Source organism: Eleginops maclovinus, chromosome 7, assembly GCF_036324505.1.
Source record: "Eleginops maclovinus isolate JMC-PN-2008 ecotype Puerto Natales chromosome 7, JC_Emac_rtc_rv5, whole genome shotgun sequence".
NCBI lineage: Eukaryota > Metazoa > Chordata > Actinopteri > Perciformes > Eleginopidae > Eleginops > Eleginops maclovinus.
In genome coordinates, this window is record NC_086355.1 from 2,413,859 (window position 1) to 2,431,513 (window position 17,655).

Genomic DNA, 17,655 nt, shown 5'->3' on the forward strand with positions numbered 1-17,655 from the left:
GCATGCCTTTTTTAAACCTACCATGCCACTCTAAAACTCCTAAAATATTATTTGTTATCAAAAAGTAGAAGTAGAACTGGTGCAGGTAGATTTTAGTAAAAGTACTAATAAAAAATACTCCATAACAAGAAAAGGCCTCCATTTAAACGCTGAAATAAACTCCTGTAATATAAAATGGTATGAACAGAAAAGGCCTCTCGTGGGATATTATTAGATATTTAGCATTTCATTTATTATATATTCAGTGATGTTTTAGTTTAATTTGATAGCAAAAAGGTAAGTAAATAACCCAGTTTGTGCAGGAGAGGGAAGGAAAGCTAAATGGCTTATAGTAAATAAAAGATTTCCTTTATACAGCGCCTTTCAAAAGCACCCAAAGCCGCTTTACACAATCTGTTCTAACACTACGGAGACTCATCTGACATAATCACGAATGAAACTACATTAAAAAGTGTATTTTGAATTATTTGTACAGATGCATATCCGAGCAGCATTTAAGCATTGCATCGGGTCAAAGTGGAACTAACTGTTACCATTTGACATATTTTAGGGTTGATTGGAGTTATGCATTATGTGGTGGAAGAGTGGAAGTTGTAAGAGCCAGAAAAATGGGAATAGAAGTTGATGCACAAATAGAGAAACCCCAGCCTGGTTTTAGTCAAAGTCTTTATTATTTATTTGACATTATAAAACTATACCGTGCTCCTGAATAGAATCTGCATGTGTTCAAACGGGGGGGGGGGGGTTTACAGCAGGAAGGATTTTCAGTACAATACATCTTCAAAGAATATAGACACACATCCCAGCATTTAGATTTACAGTAATATTATCCAATGTTTAAGAGCATTGTTCCCCCTTCAACCGCCATACCTTATTAAATTGCAGCCGTTCTATTGGATATAATGGGAGTTCAAACAGGAAGACAGGACGCTATTGGGGTACGTACACTTAGAGGTATAAGAGGGGTAGATTTATGAAAAACAATCGCACTATAATGCTCAAAATATACATATTCATGACGGTGAATTCATACAAAAATAGACACATTCACTTCAGAGAACATCTGAAGAACTTAAGGGAAAATCCACAACATATTCCCTCCTGACAGCTGGTACAAAAATACTGAGTGAGGGATCAATATTTGGGAGCAGGCCAAAAATACAACTTGAACATTTGAGTGTAGAAGTACAGCTCACCCCTTCCTACAAACACAGTGTGGACGGTGCACCAATAAATACAACTTGTGTTAATATTTCTTCCTTTTACCCCATAACGGAAACTCTCGATTGCTTTTTTTTTACACGCTACCGACACAAAACATATGACCTGAGCTACTGGCTGTAGGAGCTCTTACACGTCCTAAATACCCAAAGTGCTACATGTATTAGCGTCTACTTTCTCCATCGTTACTGGGCAACTTCAACAGGAACTTTCCACAGCGAGGCACAGCTTCCCTAGAGCGGAGAGCCTTAACGCTCTAAGTTTAAGGGGATACTTCCCCCTCAAAAGGACCTTTTATAGATCAATTGCCAACCCTGATAACCTCAAAGTCACTTTGTTTTTCTAGCATTCCTCATGGGGTTAAATAATCCAAAACCAGAGAATATTCCCGTACATTTGGACTGTGTTTAAGATCAGTACAACGCCAAACCTCAGTTTAAGTAACAATGCTTAATTAAAAATGAAGTAGTGAGCATACCCCTGGACAAGTGAGGTATTTGTTATTCGAGTTTGGGGTTATCAATGCCCCCGTTTACTTTAATTGATCAACACTTTGTTCACCTTGGAGGCATGTGAGATTAACAGGGTTTTCTTTCAAGAATTTGAGGTCACACTGGGCGAGTAAATGAGGGGGAAATATTTCTTATCCCCCACTGGCCGTCCCTAAATGCTGACTGTACTGAGTTGACACAATAAGTGCATTTCAATTCTCAAACTCTGTCTGTTAAAGTACGTTTTGAGGATAGTTAGTCCATTAAAGCGCTATTATAGCACTCGTATTCAACCCTTTCTGCATCTGTTATAATTAGTACCTTTTTTTTCCCAGCAGTTTTAGATTCTGTCTCCAAAAGATGACACTCAGCTTGATGAAAATGCCCCTTTAAAAGTCAGCGGTGACTTCATCGATGCTACCCCCGTGTTTGTTTAAGTGTGCAGATCTGGGTGTCTGCAATGTTGCTGTACGACATGCCAACCCCTCCCTACTGTGCTTGGTAAACACTTAGCTGCCTTTTCTTCAGAGAGACTTGTTTAGCAGCTTTCCACTCGAGAACAAGTGGGACATAAGGTGCTGTTATAGCTGGATCCAGCGCTGCAGACTACACCAGAGTCAGGTGTAAAAACCACAGACTTACTGCAGCATAATACTCCAGAGGTCACACAGAACACGCGAGTCCATTGTGCATTTCTGTGCTGCTACCTTAAGACCCAAACACCTCTTCAACAAGCCATAGGCGACTGTTCCACGGGCCGCCCAGTCCTCACGTGTCTGGTGTGATTGACTCCCTGTGTCGTGGTTCCATTGGAGTGCTTTAAAGAGGACACAGTGGGGGGGATGAGGCTGTCCAGTTCCTGTCGGTGCCCCGTTTCCAAAAGCCACTCGTGGAACTTGACCTCGACTAAATCCTGGAACTGCCTCTTCTGCTCCCTTCAGGACAAAAAAAAGAGACGTAAATAAATGGCAGGAAAAAGTTGGATTAATGTCAAATATTGTGCCATAGAAATCTATTTGAGGTTGGTTATCCCTCATGAAGTAGCCTCCCTGTAGTTCCCTGGGCTCTCAGGGTCAAGTGGAGCCTTTGAGTGATTTTTCTGACACCTAAAACAACTCTCATTTTTATTGATTTCTGGAAAAGCCTGTCACTTATAACCTCCATTGAAATTGCAATCTGAACAATAATGGACAGTACGCACACTTACTTAAAGAGGCCCTATTGTGCTTTTTTTAGGGTGTTCCCTTTCCTTTAGTGTGCTATACAGGTTTTAGTGCATGTAAATGGTCTACAAAGGCTAAAATCCCCCTGTCTGAAATGTCTCCATTGGACTTCTTTGTTTACTTCCCGAACAAAGTGACATCCTTATGTAACACTCGTGCTTCTATTGGTGAGCGCTCCAACACATTGTGCGTGAAAGTAGAGACTCTACATACTGATATACACCTGAACATCAGCAGGAGAGGACTCTTTAAAGTAGAGACTCTACATACTGATATACACCTGAACATCAGCAGGAGAGGACTCTTTAAAGTAGAGACCCTACATACTGATATACACCTGAACATCAGCAGGAGAGGACTCTTTAAAGTAGAGACACTACATACTGATATACACCTGAACATCAGCAGGAGAGGACTCTTTAAAGTAGAGACTCTACATACTGATATACACCTGAACATCAGCAGGAGAGGACTCTTTAAAGTAGAGACACTACATACTGATATACACCTGAACATCAGCAGGAGAGGACTCTTTAAAGTAGAGACTCTACATACTGATATACACCTGAACATCAGCAGGAGAGGACTCTTTAAAGTAGAGACGCTACATACTGATATACACCTGAACATCAGCAGGAGAGGACTCTTTAAAGTAGAGACACTACATACTGATATACACCTGAACATCAGCAGGAGAGGACTCTTTAAAGTAGAGACTCTACATACTGATATACACCTGAACATCAGCAGGAGAGGACTCTTTAAAGTAGAGACTCTACATACTGATATACACCTGAACATCAGCAGGAGAGGACTCTTTAAAGTAGAGACACTACATACTGATATACACCTGAACATCAGCAGGAGAGGACTCTTTAAAGTAGAGACTCTACATACTGATATACACCTGAACATCAGCAGGAGAGGACTCTTTAAAGTAGAGACACTACATACTGATATACACCTGAACATCAGCAGGAGAGGACTCTTTAAAGTAGAGACTCTACATACTGATATACACCTGAACATCAGCAGGAGAGGACTCTTTAAAGTAGAGACACTACATACTGATATACACCTGAACATCAGCAGGAGAGGACTCTTTAAAGTACAGACTCTACATACTGATATACACCTGAACATCACCAGGAGAGGACTCTTTAAAGTAGAGACACTACATACTGATATACACCTGAGCATCAGCAGGAAAGGACTCTTTAAAGTAGAGACACTACATACTGATATACACCTGAACATCAGCAGGAGAGGACTCTTTAAAGTAGAGACACTACATACTGATATACACCTGAAAGGAGCAGTCCTTTATATAGACGCTCTTAATTGATTCCACTCGTTAATTAAGGTGAGCAGAGTTCCTGATTAGCGACTCACTTGTTGAGCCGGGCCTCCAACACCGTCTTCTGCCAGTTCTGGATCCTCTTTTCCTTTTCTTCCACCTCCGCCTGGTACAGAGGAGGTAGCCCCCCCGGCACCTCACACGTGTCCCCTTCCATCTCGAAAGGCACCACCATGGTGTGGAACTCAGCCGGGGGCAGCAAGCGGTAACAGGCGGGGGCCGGGATGGACGAGGCGTTGAGTGAGGAGTTAAAGAGGCCCTCGGTGCCCACCAGTAAGGGTCTGTCCCAGGCGTTGGGGACCACAGCGAGCCCCACGCTGCCCATGTGATCCTCCAGGGAGGGGTAGAAGCTGTGGAAAGGCCCCAGGGTAATGTCTGTGTTTCCAGGGAGGAGCAAGGGGCGGGTGGGGGTCAAGGTGTGGATGGTGCAACGTGAGGAGACCCCGATGGCGATCCTGCCCGACACACACACCACGCGAAGGTTCTGGCAGCTGTGGATGTGAACGCTGGTCTCAACAGGACCCAGGACCACGGTGCAGTCCCGGCACTTATCCAAACTGACTGATCTGAAGCAGGAGACGCAAAATACAATAAATGACGGATTAAATGTTTCCTAAAATCCTTAAAAAAGGGAATTTTATGATCAAATTTCATTAATAAATTCAGTAAAATGCAATTCTTGTGACAGAGTTGCTAAAGAATTACAAAATCACAAGAATCAAAATATATAAAACGTGTTAAACTCCTGAAATAATATTTAAGGCTGCTTAACTTGTTCTTTTTTTCATACCATACTAAGAGTTACAAATAAATATGATGTGATTTTTTGGGGAATTCATGAGTAACAATTAGACTATTATTTTTATTTAATTAAATGTGTTTTTTACCTTTTTAATTTTTTAGCAATTTCTCTTTGCTTATTAGACGTTTGATTACCTGTTACTCTTATATGTATTTTCAGGCGAATTTAATTACTTTTTAAACATTGAAAACATGGCCCTCTGTAGGAGGTCTAAGGGCCCCCCTAGGAGTCACGGATACCCCGTTTAAGACCCATGCAGTAGTCATAACTATAAAGTCTAAATGAGGTCAACAGTGCAGAATAGAATAACAATAAAAGTAAGACCGACATTAAATTACAACACCATAAGAAGATACATTAGTAAATATAAATGAAGTTATACTAATGCAAAAAAGAGTAACAACAAGAGTGAGATACTCAGCGTACCTGAGAGGAGAGAGCAGGTAGATGAAGGCGTCGACACATCTGTGGATTTTGATGTTGGCGCCGGTCAGCTTCTCTGAGGTTTTAGCCAGAGTCTGTTTGATGACCTGCGAAATCAGCACCATCTTACTGCCGGGGGGGGCCAAGTGGGTGTTCCTGGCTATCCTGGCTCTCTTCATGGACCCCTCCACTAGAAAATACACACAGGAAACAAAGACAGATGTAGATGGACAGGTAAATGAAGACTGTCAGCAAACACACCCAGAGATTTAAAGCCTGCTGTCGTTTTGCATTTTTTTAAATCATGTATTTTTTATTTTAATTCTCATGTTTTTTTTTCTCCATTTACAACATTTTTGTATTTACAGCTATCATCTTTGAACCGATTTCTTATATTTTGTTTAATGATGGTTACTCTTTCTTCCTGTTCTCTTCTAGGGTTTTTCCAAGTAGTAGGATATGTGTTTTTTATTGAAGGTAATACCAAAAACACTGACAGCTCTCTGTACAGACTTTGAAAATGCAATACTTAAAACATCACTCCAGAAGACTTCAGGATACCTTGTTGTGCCCAGGCCAGCTTCTTCCCTGATTGCAGGGTGGCGGTGATCCCGAAGGGGTTGATTGTGAGTGTCTTCTGCAGGCAGGAGAGCAGCAGGTGCAGGGGGAAGCAGCGGCTGAGGGAGGAGTAGCCGGCCTGGGTCTGCAGGGGAGGTTTGGTCAGCAGCCGGTGGACGGGCTGCACCGCTTTGCTGTGACACGACGAGCCCTCCAGGAGGAGACCCAGGCATCGCACAGCTTCCATGGATATCTGGAGGAATAAAGAGTGTAAAATCAGCCATGATGTAGGGATTTGCCAAACATCTCAAAGCTCCAGAGCTTCACTTACAATGTTGATGTTTGACAGCGGCCGCTGCTCTGGCAAGTTAAAGTGAGCTTATTATTGGAAAGGACCAGGGGTTTGAACAGGCTGGGGACAGAGCACAGGGTTTCCCACACATAGACTTTACTTGGGCCGGCCGCCCAGGTACATAAACGGCCGCCAAAGTATATTTCGCGACCCATTTAGTTTTTTTTATCCGTCTGCGAGCACGACGCCATCCGCAATTGATGAACTAGTGGACAATGCTTTCCTCGCTCTACGGTGCGTGCCCGGTCATTTGCACCCACCCAAGTATATTTCAGATCTGTGGGAAATACTGCAGCAGCATTCAGAGTAAGTTGGTAATAAATGACAGAATCAGAGTACAGCTTAGGCGGATAATTCCCTGTACTTTCACCCCTATGAGCGACTTCTAACATTGCCATATGATACAGTGTTTTAAATCTGGATGATAAATGTGTTACTGTCCACACACCTGGCAGTCTCTGAGGGCCTGTCCAGACTGTGACAGCTGACCCGGCTCCACCAGCAGCTCCAGGATCTCCCCCAGGTGGCTCTGCATAAACGACAGGTGGGCCTGTTCGTCCCAGTTCTGCAGAGGAGACAAGAAAAAGAACATTGAGTGGCACAGAACAATGAGTATCAGTGCTAATAACATGGTTGTGTAGATGCATGAGGTATTGCAATAATGGAATGAGTCTTTCTTTTGTGTTTCCAAGTATCAGACCTTGTTCTGGGAGCTGGTCTTGGCATCTCGGTCCGTTGGAGACGGGGAGCGAGCCCGAATGCTGGGCCACTCTTCACCGATCAGAGAGGTGCGCAGAGACACACGGTTCAGCTGCTGGATGTAGAGGAAGAGGAGGAACTGCAGTGTGTCCACAGATAACTGGAGGATACAGAAGAAAGAAGAAAGTGTCCATATCAATGTGTCCTCAAAGGCAGGGTCACAACAACAAGAACCTCTGCCTGGGGACGGACACAACAAAACAAAAGAGTCAGACGTGATTCAAAAGAGTAACATGAGACAATGAGATAGCATCACCTTCTGAGGTAAAGTGAGTCATTTTGCACAATGCTACCCCACCCATTGTCTATATTTTTACCTTGCTCCTTTGTCGGTCCAACTCGCTTTTGTTAGAGCACTGGGAAAGACACTCAGCCCATTCCAGCCTCTCCTGTGGAGCGTGGCCTATAAGGAGGTCAAACGTCTCAAAGTAGAGCCATGTGAGATCTTCAGGAAGCTGCAGCTTTCCACAGGCAATGTGCCTCCACATGGGCCAGCTGAGGGAGGGGAAGCAGCCGTCCCGTGTTCGCACGTACGTCGCCATCTTTCGGAGATAGTGCAGGCTGAGTTTGGTTGGGGGAGCCACCTACAATTGCATAAATTAAAATAATGAAGACAAGTTCCATCCACTGGGCAAAATCCTAAACTTAAATAGATGGGAAGAATAACTTCACCTGCAGGGCTCCCAGTAAGAAGGGCTCGATGCGTGGCCATATGCTCACACTGTCTGCCTCCATGTCTGAAGAGAAAGGAGGGTAAGAAACAATCATATAGATCATTATTCACTGATGTGCGAGAATATCACTGGGTAAGAGAGCAATGTCAGCATGTGTTATACACTTTCAAATCGCGTAAACATACATGAAGAGCCAACTCAAGAGCCACCTATTAATCTGTATTTATTCCTACATTTTTCTTGTTTAATGCAGTCTCTTTTTTAATTCTGTTGGTATCATGTGTTTTTATTCATCACACAGTTATCAGTTACTGGTTGATACCATATTGGTCCAGAGGGGAAATGAATCAGTGTTTTTTGTTGAATATTATCACATGTTATTTCTGTTTAGACTATAACAAGAGGTGCTGATGATATATAAAGTGGTGTTTTGTGTCATTTGTTGAAATAGATCATACTGAATAAGTGTGATTGATTGATTACACATGCTCATATAAAAGTGGGAACATACATCATAATGTAAAATGTGTTTTTATGTGACAATGAAAGGCTGTGAAGAGTATAAATGATTGCATTATGTTCCTACACACCACATATAGAGATTAATGGAGGGGGGAGCTGTGCACAAACATGACTATATGAGTGTTTACATGTGTTAATTCAACATAGTGGTTTAATATCTCCTGTAATGACGAAATGAATCTTCCATGACAACAGGGAAATGCTGTCATCAACACCTGATATATAAATACCAAGTTTGTCAAGCTAGACTAAGCTAAAATAATCCAGTACGACACTTGTGAATATACATGAATACGCACAAAAACACGCTTCATCTTGCTGGGGGATTTTAAAAGTGGTTTTGTAGCTGAAGGTTTGAGTAAACCGTTTTTTTTAATCTCGAAGGTAACTCCACTGCTAACTTAGCCACCGTTAGCTTGCAATGCTAACAAGCCAAGTGAATAGAGAAAGATAAATTAGCATTTAGCATTAGCTCTTACTTTCAGCCTGTGTCTTCGTCCACGATGTCCCGCCTCGATGGGTCACTCATAAGTGAAGAGTGAAGATGGTAAGTCCTGTGGTGGATGGGTGTTGCTGTGATGAGACACACACACACACACACACACGCAACAGCGACACACGTCTGCTGCTCTTCCTATTTGGCGCCCTCCTCTCTACTAACATCTGAGACGGGAGCGCGCAGCAAGCGGGGGCGCGCTTTAGCCTCCAGTGTGTTTGCATCATTCATTTGCATACATAACAAAAATCAATGTATGGAAGTTCAGCTCTGCCACTAACAAACAGATAAGATGAAGCTTTGTGATTAAAAAAAAAAGTTACTTCTTTGAATAGTAATTTAGAATGCCTCCATAAATACTTTTAAAATGTGAAATAATGATTAATATTGCAAAATAATGACTTAAAATCCTCAAAATAATTAGTAAGTATCTGTAATAATGAGTTCATTACAAAAGTGTATAGAGTTCTGACTTACTGACGTATTGTGAGATAAAGATCGTGGCCCTATTCCTCCTTTCAACATGTTGAGAAAATGTAAGAATTCTGACTTTAATCTGATTTTTCAAAAATGTTTTCAAATGTATTTCCCCTAAAAATCTCATAATTCTGATTTTAAAAAATTTTATTCTGACTTTTTGTCTCAGAATTGTGAGATAAGAGTCAGAATTCTGAAATTAAAGTGAGAACTCAAAACATGTATTTCTTAATTTGGCCCTAACCCTCTTCCGTAGATAACGCTGCACTGTAAATGGAGGTGTGTTTCTTTAACACTGGGCGTGGTTTCCTGGTGGGCGGGCTCTCAGTGACAGGAGGAAGAAGCTCTGGTGACTGGCAGCCGGGGATCCAACCTTCAAAAGCCGGCTGTTCTTTTTTCCTACTTCCTTTCCATTTTTTTACGTAAACAGGGATTTATGGCTACCAAAGGGATGAATCTGTGCAATGTCTGCTGCCTGCTTCTCTACGTTATTTCGGCGGTGCTTGCAGGGTAAGTCTGTTGGAAATCAGAAAGCATCTCCAGGTGGTACACATGTTCCTCTGTGATTGGTCCACACCACTTCTACATGTGTTGTGAGGACTACGGTGGCTTTACACACTGGGATAAATCACTATTAAGTATATAATCCTGTGTGTTTATTATTCAGCTAAACGGTTATAGTCGGGACTCTAAAGGCTGTGTTTTGAACGGCTAGTTAGCTGAGTTAGCATGGAGCTAGCCATCACACCAGGAAATGGCTGGAAGTTGAAGCCGATTTTATGAATGAACGTAGTGGCTAAACGGTTGTACTACAACTTCCGTGACGTCATTTTGTACTAGAAATACTTTCCCCCATTGACTTGCACTGGGAAAGAGACGTCTGTTAATTAAACTACCCCGCACAAAAACTTGTTTAGCCCTTGTTTAAATCATATGATGCACTTTTTTGTTTTTGTTATTTATTGTATAGCTTTTATGTTATTGTATTTATTCATGTTATTATTGTCATTATTATTTACTGTATTGCTGTTATTACCTCGTGTCACTTGAATTGTTATATTATGCAGCACTTAAAGCTGCACTGGGTTTATGAAAAGTGCTACACAAATGCCCGGATCATCCGGGTACTTCCTGAACCTACAGTCGCTCCATTTCGTGCTTCACGCGCCACTGAGCAGCTCTCATAGATATGAACGGTGTACCAGTTCTCTTCATACATGTATGCTTCACACCAGCTTCCTACTCTGTGCTAGCTTGATGTCTATCACCCTTAAAACAGTACAACCCACATCTAACTATTTAATTTAGCTTTCTATGTGTTATTCCATTCCCTCTTGTTAATGTGACCTCCTTCTTCTTTATTATAGGCGAGATTTCTATGCTATCTTGGGGGTGACAAAGAGTGCATCAATCAGGGACATAAAGAAGGCCTACAGAAAGCTGGCTCTTCAGTTACACCCCGACAGAAACCAGGACGACCCCAAAGCTGCAGACAAATTTGCAGATTTAGGATCAGCTTATGAGGTGAGTGCTGATCTATATATCCATTGTTTTGTGTTTGATGCAAGTGATAGCTGCAGGGGATCATATTCAACTGATTCGGACTTTAAAGGTGTTTTGCTCCTAAATGTCATGAAACTACAGAATTAAATTCTATATTTTGAACGGAAATACGAGATTGTGTGCGGAAGAGCCTGAAAGCAACGTTACAAGAGACTCTTTTGTACTCTAGCTTTTTGGTTGTTGTTGGAAACGGTAGCTGCACTGTGATTGGTCGATTAGACCGTGTGGCTGCTTCTGATTGGCTGTAGCGCGGCACAGCTGGCATACGAAAAAGCCAGACGTGGATGAATGGGAGTGGATTCAGATAAAATCTGCAGGTGTTTTAGTATCAAATGTTCCCATTGCATTTAAAAATAACTGGGATTAGTGGAGTGGTCTGATATAGATGCAGAGGACTCGTGTAGAGTATTACAAGGTTCAGATTATATTAATAATCTATATATTTATAGCAACATTCATACTGAAAGTGCAGCCCCAGATGCTTTTTATTAAAGGGAAATGGACATTAAATGGATATAAAAATGCCCTCTTCGTACTCTAGTTATGGTTTGACCATTGATGGTTAACATCCAGATTATCAGGGGTTTTTTCTCAGTTATTTGAAAGACAGCATCAATAGAGAACTCCACTTTAAAATGTAATAATATATCTTTTAATGTGTGCTTTGTGTGATCACTTCATTTTGATCAATAGAGGATGGTTGGATTCATTGATTTTAAAGCATTTAACAAACGACTTGTTGTAATTTACATGTCTAAGCCACGATAAGAAGCAGAAGGCTGACCTGGGTACACTTTTTAATATCTGATGAATTAATTTGCAAGTCATATTTCTATCCCAATACGCTTCGTAATGGCATGTGTCCAGATGAACAGGGGTACCTTATTAAGAGGCCAGTGAGTGTAAATACAGTATAGTATATATCTTCACTCTCTGTACTGCAACTACTGAACCAGAATTTCCCAGGGATATATTTTACATGTTTTAGGTTAGTATGTAAATAATACTGCTCTCGTCATTCTTTAGATCCAGTTTTGCTTGGGTCTGGATTGTGTTTAAGGTTGTGTTCTGTTATACTGTTGTACTCGATTACATGATGTGAATGGTTTCAAATGCTGAATTAGAACAACGTAGAGTTAGTATGTTCTTTAATTGACTGCTTGTGTATTCGCAGGTGCTCTCAGACGAGGAGAAGAGGAAACAGTATGATGCTTACGGAGAAGACGGGCTCAAAGAGGGTCACCACGGCTCTCACAACGACATCTTCTCCAGGTCGGTTTCATGGCTTCAGGTCCGATTACAGCACTGAAAGCCAATGGGATACGCTACACCGTTTAAGGTTTCATCTAAAGTCAACTTAAAGGACCAGTGCACTAAAACCAGAGATGGTTTTTCACCTTTAACTGTCCAGGCATCATGTTGATCATATTTTTCCCACGTTTGCTTCCTCTAACTGATACAGATAATTAGTTAATTGAATTTTGTTTGTCGCTCACAGCTTTGAAACTTTTATTTTGAAAATCTACAAATTACTTGAACAGGTTACACACAAGCTTTCTTTCTTTACCAATAAGTGGTTCATGTAGAAACAGCTCATGTTGTTTTCATATCAGAATCACAAATCCTCAGACGGATTATATAATATTATTATTCTGTGGATTATTGGGAGCAGTGGCTCACAGTGACCCAGTGTCAGCGTGACACAGATTCAGAAATCAAATATTGCTGTTGACTTTGTTTAATCTATTGGGTCTTTAGTAAAGTCTCCTCTCTCTCTGTCCTCTTTCTGTAGCTTCTTCGGTGACTTTGGGTTCATGTTTGGAGGAAACCGACAGCAGCAGGACAGGAACATCCCCCGAGGAAATGACATCATACTAGACCTGGAGGTCACGCTTGAAGAGGTGTACTCTGGGAACTTTGTGGAGGTAAAGAAAACAGTCACACAAAGGGGAGTTGGTTGTTTTATCGACAGACATTGGGGTAATTAAAGTGGCCAAACTGGAAACTGTGCGTCTGATTTACTCTGTTTTGTCGCCGCACAGGTTGTTCGTGTAAAGCCGGTAGCTAAAGAAGCCCCCGGCAAGAGGAAGTGTAACTGCAGGCAGGAGATGAGGACGACTCAGCTCGGACCTGGACGCTTCCAGATGACTCAGGAAATGGTGTGTGACGAGTGTCCCAACGTCAAGTAAGTGAGGATTCAGAAGTCCAATTAGTCCGAAATGAAATGGATTTAGACGAGTATTCAAGAAACACCAGAGATGGTAATTTTACCTCCTAAATAAAACTCTGGCTGCTTTCTCCAGAAGCTTCTACCTGAAATAAAACTGTCTTAATATAATTTCTATGAGAAGGATTTTCCTTAGTTTGGACACCAGGTTACCTTTCAAATCCGCCCGGCAACCGGTGACTGCCGAAATATTTGGCTTTTTTTCATGACTTTGTTTGAAGTCTCTCCCAAATGTTGGAAACATGAACATCTCTTATGTACTTAAGTCAGAATAAAATAGTGTAGGTCACAATACACTGTTCAATTAAGCTTCTAAAATGTTCGTGTAGATGATTCTATCCGACTGTATGATTATTAAGAATGCTGCAAGCTTCATCCTCTGAAATCCTGTCTAAAAACCCTAAACTAAACATTGAACCTTCATGGAGTAATGCATTATTGCTGTTGTATTACACTGCATTTGTTAAAGCTGGTTCTAGCTTTTAAACTGGGGCATCTGGGTCTGTTTGAGATGTAACTGCATTAATAACAACACACTATTTACTGTCCACAACAGGCTGGTGAATGAAGAGAGGACGCTGGAGGTAGAGATCGAACAGGGAGTGAGAGATGAAATGGAATACCCCTTCATTGGAGAGGGTAAATCTTAATAAAGCATTACTAAGAATCCTTTGTTTTTCAGTGTTGTAATAATATACGTCGTTAACATCTAATATCTGTCTTCAGGGGAACCTCACATCGACGGGGAGCCTGGAGATCTACGCTTCCGCATCAAAGTGCTGAAGTATGAATCAACTGTCTGCTATAAAATACTTGTATTGTTGAATAATAAATGAGTCACATTAACGTGATGACTTCCTTTTAGACACCCGGTGTTTGAGCGCAGAGGAGACGACCTGTACACCAACGTCACCATCTCCCTGGTGGAGGCTCTGATCGGCTTCGAGATGGACATCGATCACCTGGACGGACACACGGTGCTGTACATGCAGTGTATTCTCACTAATATAGGGCTTCTTTATATCCGCTTTCATTATTATAAGATTGAAAGTTAGTGAGCTTCAGATTACGTGACGGAATGGTTGAATTGAACGTCTGCTTATGTGCCGGACAGGTCCACATAGTGAGGGATAAGATCACGAAGCCCGGAGCTCGGATGTGGAAGAAAGGAGAAGGTCTGCCAAACTTTGACAACATCAACATCCGAGGGTCCCTCATCATCTCCTTCGACGTGGAGTTCCCTCAGACGCAGCTCGACGATCAGCAGAAAGACGGTGAGAAGGGAGGAGGTGTTTAAGGACATTTGTCTTGCGTATCCATTTCAAATCAGTTCTATATCAAGCTGAACAATACGCTCTATATTTAATGGACCCATTCGAAACAAAACCATAACAGATTCAATTATAACATGCAGGCTTTAATTGCAGCATGTATTGAACATCAGCCCTAAGCTTGACTGGCTTTTATATGCTTTCTGACTGAAGTCACTGTTTGCTGCATTTTTAGCCAAGAAACTTCAATAAATGTTGTGACACGAACAGAAAGGAAGCCTCAAAATCTTTATGACGCATCATCTGCCAATCCTAGCGTAAAGGACATGTTACTTTACCTCAAAACGTACTTAAATAAAGCTTGGAAGACTCGAACAAAAACCAGGGTCATGCTGTGAGTTGTGTTCTTGTATTTTAAAATATCGGGCTTAATGATTTCCATACTGGAGTTTAAATATTGATGAGAAAAGGTCAAAACAAACGGGTTTCTAATGCAGCTCAGCTTTGATACCATTCAACTATTAAATGAGTTATAGTTCAAACTTGAAAAAGCCATTATAATTATGCTAATCTGATATTTTAAAATCCATCTTTCTGATTTGTTTTTTCTGTTGCAGGTATCCGGGGTCTTCTGAAGCAGGGCTCTGTACAGAAGGTTTACAACGGACTACAAGGATACTAATACACCAACACACACACACAACCTGGACTGAGATATCTGACACACACACACACACACACACACACACACACACACACAGAGACACACACACCGACACACACATCTTCTATCATGAGGACTGTGCTCCGTAGTTCTGACCAGGGTGTATTTATTATTTTCAGATTGTTCTCAGGATGGCTTGAACCCAACTGGTTTTTAATGTTCTACATACTGGCAGCAGTGGCTCAATTGCAGATGTTTTATTGGAGCTGTATAAAACGGAGATGATGCCATGTCTTTGTGTCCCCACGTTCTATTGTAATAAGGCCTTTTTAAAAAGCCGATTCACATCTTTCTATCTGAGAGAAGATAAACAAACACTGTTTACTAATGCGTCAACCACTCTGAGTACGAACCCAACATCTGCTGACAAACATCTGGAGAGGAAGAACAACATCCAGCAGATGTTCTGCTATTTTTATTAGTTTTATGAATGTAACAGCTCCACCTGTCCACTGACTTTGCTCTGGTCAGACTCCTGTTCAATAACACTTTGTAAATAAGGAAGAAAAAAACCCCTCTTTTGTTTCGTTTCCTAATTTATGTTGCCTCCTCTTCTGTTTACTCATCGCAACGGGAGACCTGTCTGCATTGCAAACCCCCAGATCTGCTGTTCAAAGAGTTGACCTCTTTAATTAAACAGTGCATTTTTAATATGCTGGAGGAGATGGGGTTGGGGGGTGGTTCGCCTATCCTTCAGTGCATCTATAGGAATGTCAGACCAGGAAGCATCCCTTTTAGGAATTCACTTCTGTTTTTACCGTCGACTGCAACACAATGTTATGAGAGTGTCACGGCCTTATGGGGATGATGTACTTTTCATTTATGATAAAATAAAGATTTCCACAAGTTCGGATGAGGTGTCATACCCCAGACTCACCAGCAGGGGGCACCAGAGTCTAATGAGTGGACTTGTCATACCCTCAATTTCAGGAATACTGTAACCAATCAAGTTTAATGTCAGGTACATTTACACATGCAAGGAATGTGCTTTGGTGTGTGGTGGTGCAAACATAAATAATGTAAGAAAATAAGTTGCATTAGAAAGTGAAAAATATAAAAGATTTGGCATCAAAGAAAAAGAAAGTGTTTACTCCGAATTTTAATTAAATATATTAAGAAGCTAAAAGACTTCCACACTTGGCACGATTAAAATATGTCAATACATGACAAACTACAGTTATTATATTTTAAAGTGGAGGGCTGTGCAGGCGTGTGCAATTTCTCTCCTGATGAAATGTCGGTAATTTAAAATGTATTCTCGCATAATCCGGCTGAAACTCTACCTGCAGCTTATTAGGAATCTGAAAGGATTTTAACTGAACCTGTATATATTTTAAGAACACTTTCCTGAAGAGAAAGAGCTTCTCATCAGTCAATAAGTCCTCTAATCGGTCGTTCTGGTCTGAGTTTAATTAGATATCTCCTACAAGTGATTTTCATATTTACTTATATTTTCTCTCTACCTTACACCAAGGTGAAGTACAGACATTATTTACAATATAGCCGAGTTTAAAATATGCATTGATAAAATTTAAAGAAACTAAATCAACCAGAAAGAAAACAAGTAGGGAAATAGGATGACCTTAAAGTTCAAAAAGCCTGAAGGAAATGTAGTGTTGTTACTTTTATTCAGCATTTCTTCAATAATTAGTAGATAAAAACAAAGAAACCAGAATGAGGAATTGTTTATCCGTCCCACAGCGGGGGATTTTACAATGGTACGGCACAAGGGACAGAGCAGATAAAAGACCAGTTAAAAAAGTAGACAACGTATTCAATCAGGAGGTAAAATAAATATAAAGTATGCTATGGGCTTTGTGAGCATGCATACACACACATATCATATTTACTCATGCAAACATGTCTATACACACACCTAAAAAACACATCTCTTCATAAAAGTTAACATTTATATAAAAATACAGAAGGGATTTTATTTAATTTAGCTGACTGAAGGGCTGTGACCCTGTGACACCCGTCTCTTTCTGCTTTACAGTAAGTGCTACACACACACACACACACACACACACCTTGTGGGTGGAGGTCTGTCTGCATGGGTGGAGCAGGGGATGTCCGCAGAACATGTTTACGGTGCGGTGATGGTGTTCTCTACACATCTGCCCACCAGGGTTCCTGTCACAGACTTAAGTGTGTGTAATAATCTCCCACACTAGAGATTGCATGTGCTTATGAATGAGTACTGTGTGTGTGTGTGTGTGTGTGTGTGTGTGTGTGTGTGTGTGTGTGTGTGTGTGTGTGTGTGTGTGTGTGTGTGTGTGTGTGTGGCCAGTCTGTGTGTATAATGAACTCCCACAGAGATAGCAGGGCTGTGGTGAAGGGAGTTTCCCCCCCGCCACACGGCCCAGAGTCTCTTTCAGACTGAGGTGGAGAAGAGAGGCTTTGTGATGCACCGAGATAAAATGTCTCACTGTTTCACACACACACACACACACACACACACACACACACACACACACACACACACACACACACACACACACACACACACACACAC

The 17,655-nt window shown here is 41.3% G+C and overlaps 2 protein-coding genes across 2 annotated transcripts; one reads left to right on the forward strand and one right to left on the reverse strand.

Moving 5' to 3' along the window:
• Positions 1-674: 674 nt before the first annotated feature.
• tbccd1 (TBCC domain containing 1) lies at positions 675-9,053 on the reverse strand. The gene is made up of 9 exons (XM_063888584.1): positions 8,862-9,053; positions 7,859-7,923; positions 7,504-7,770; positions 7,128-7,286; positions 6,876-6,992; positions 6,079-6,328; positions 5,521-5,707; positions 4,328-4,858; positions 675-2,647 (listed from the first exon to the last, which is right to left on the reverse strand). The coding sequence occupies exons 2-9, from the start codon at positions 7,919-7,921 to the stop codon at positions 2,440-2,442; spliced, it is 1,782 nt and encodes a 593-aa protein (XP_063744654.1). The 5' UTR covers positions 7,922-7,923; positions 8,862-9,053; the 3' UTR covers positions 675-2,439.
• Positions 9,054-9,671: 618 nt separating this feature from the next.
• Positions 9,672-16,064, forward strand: dnajb11 (DnaJ heat shock protein family (Hsp40) member B11). The gene is made up of 10 exons (XM_063888592.1): positions 9,672-9,865; positions 10,723-10,879; positions 12,093-12,190; positions 12,711-12,843; positions 12,961-13,103; positions 13,702-13,784; positions 13,872-13,929; positions 14,011-14,122; positions 14,260-14,419; positions 15,034-16,064. The coding sequence occupies exons 1-10, from the start codon at positions 9,792-9,794 to the stop codon at positions 15,096-15,098; spliced, it is 1,083 nt and encodes a 360-aa protein (XP_063744662.1). The 5' UTR covers positions 9,672-9,791; the 3' UTR covers positions 15,099-16,064.
• Positions 16,065-17,655: the final 1,591 nt, after the last annotated feature.

What these genes read in the sequence shown, in the direction of transcription:
- dnajb11 (XM_063888592.1), top strand. Translation starts at nt 9,792, where the DNA reads ATGGCTACCAAAGGGATGAATCTGTGCAATGTCTGCTGCCTGCTTCTC. An exon ending in ATTTCGGCGGTGCTTGCAGG is followed by an intron (nt 9,866 to 10,722) that starts GTAAGTCTGTTG and finishes TCTTTATTATAG; the next exon opens with GCGAGATTTCTATGCTATCT. An exon ending in CGACGATCAGCAGAAAGACG is followed by an intron (nt 14,420 to 15,033) that starts GTGAGAAGGGAG and finishes TTTCTGTTGCAG; the next exon opens with GTATCCGGGGTCTTCTGAAG.
- tbccd1 (XM_063888584.1), bottom strand. Translation starts at nt 7,921, where the DNA reads ATGGAGGCAGACAGTGTGAGCATATGGCCACGCATCGAGCCCTTCTTA. An exon ending in AGGCCCTCAGAGACTGCCAG is followed by an intron (nt 6,329 to 6,875) that starts GTGTGTGGACAG and finishes TTATTCCTCCAG; the next exon opens with ATATCCATGGAAGCTGTGCG. An exon ending in TACCTGCTCTCTCCTCTCAG is followed by an intron (nt 4,859 to 5,520) that starts GTACGCTGAGTA and finishes CTCCTGCTTCAG; the next exon opens with ATCAGTCAGTTTGGATAAGT.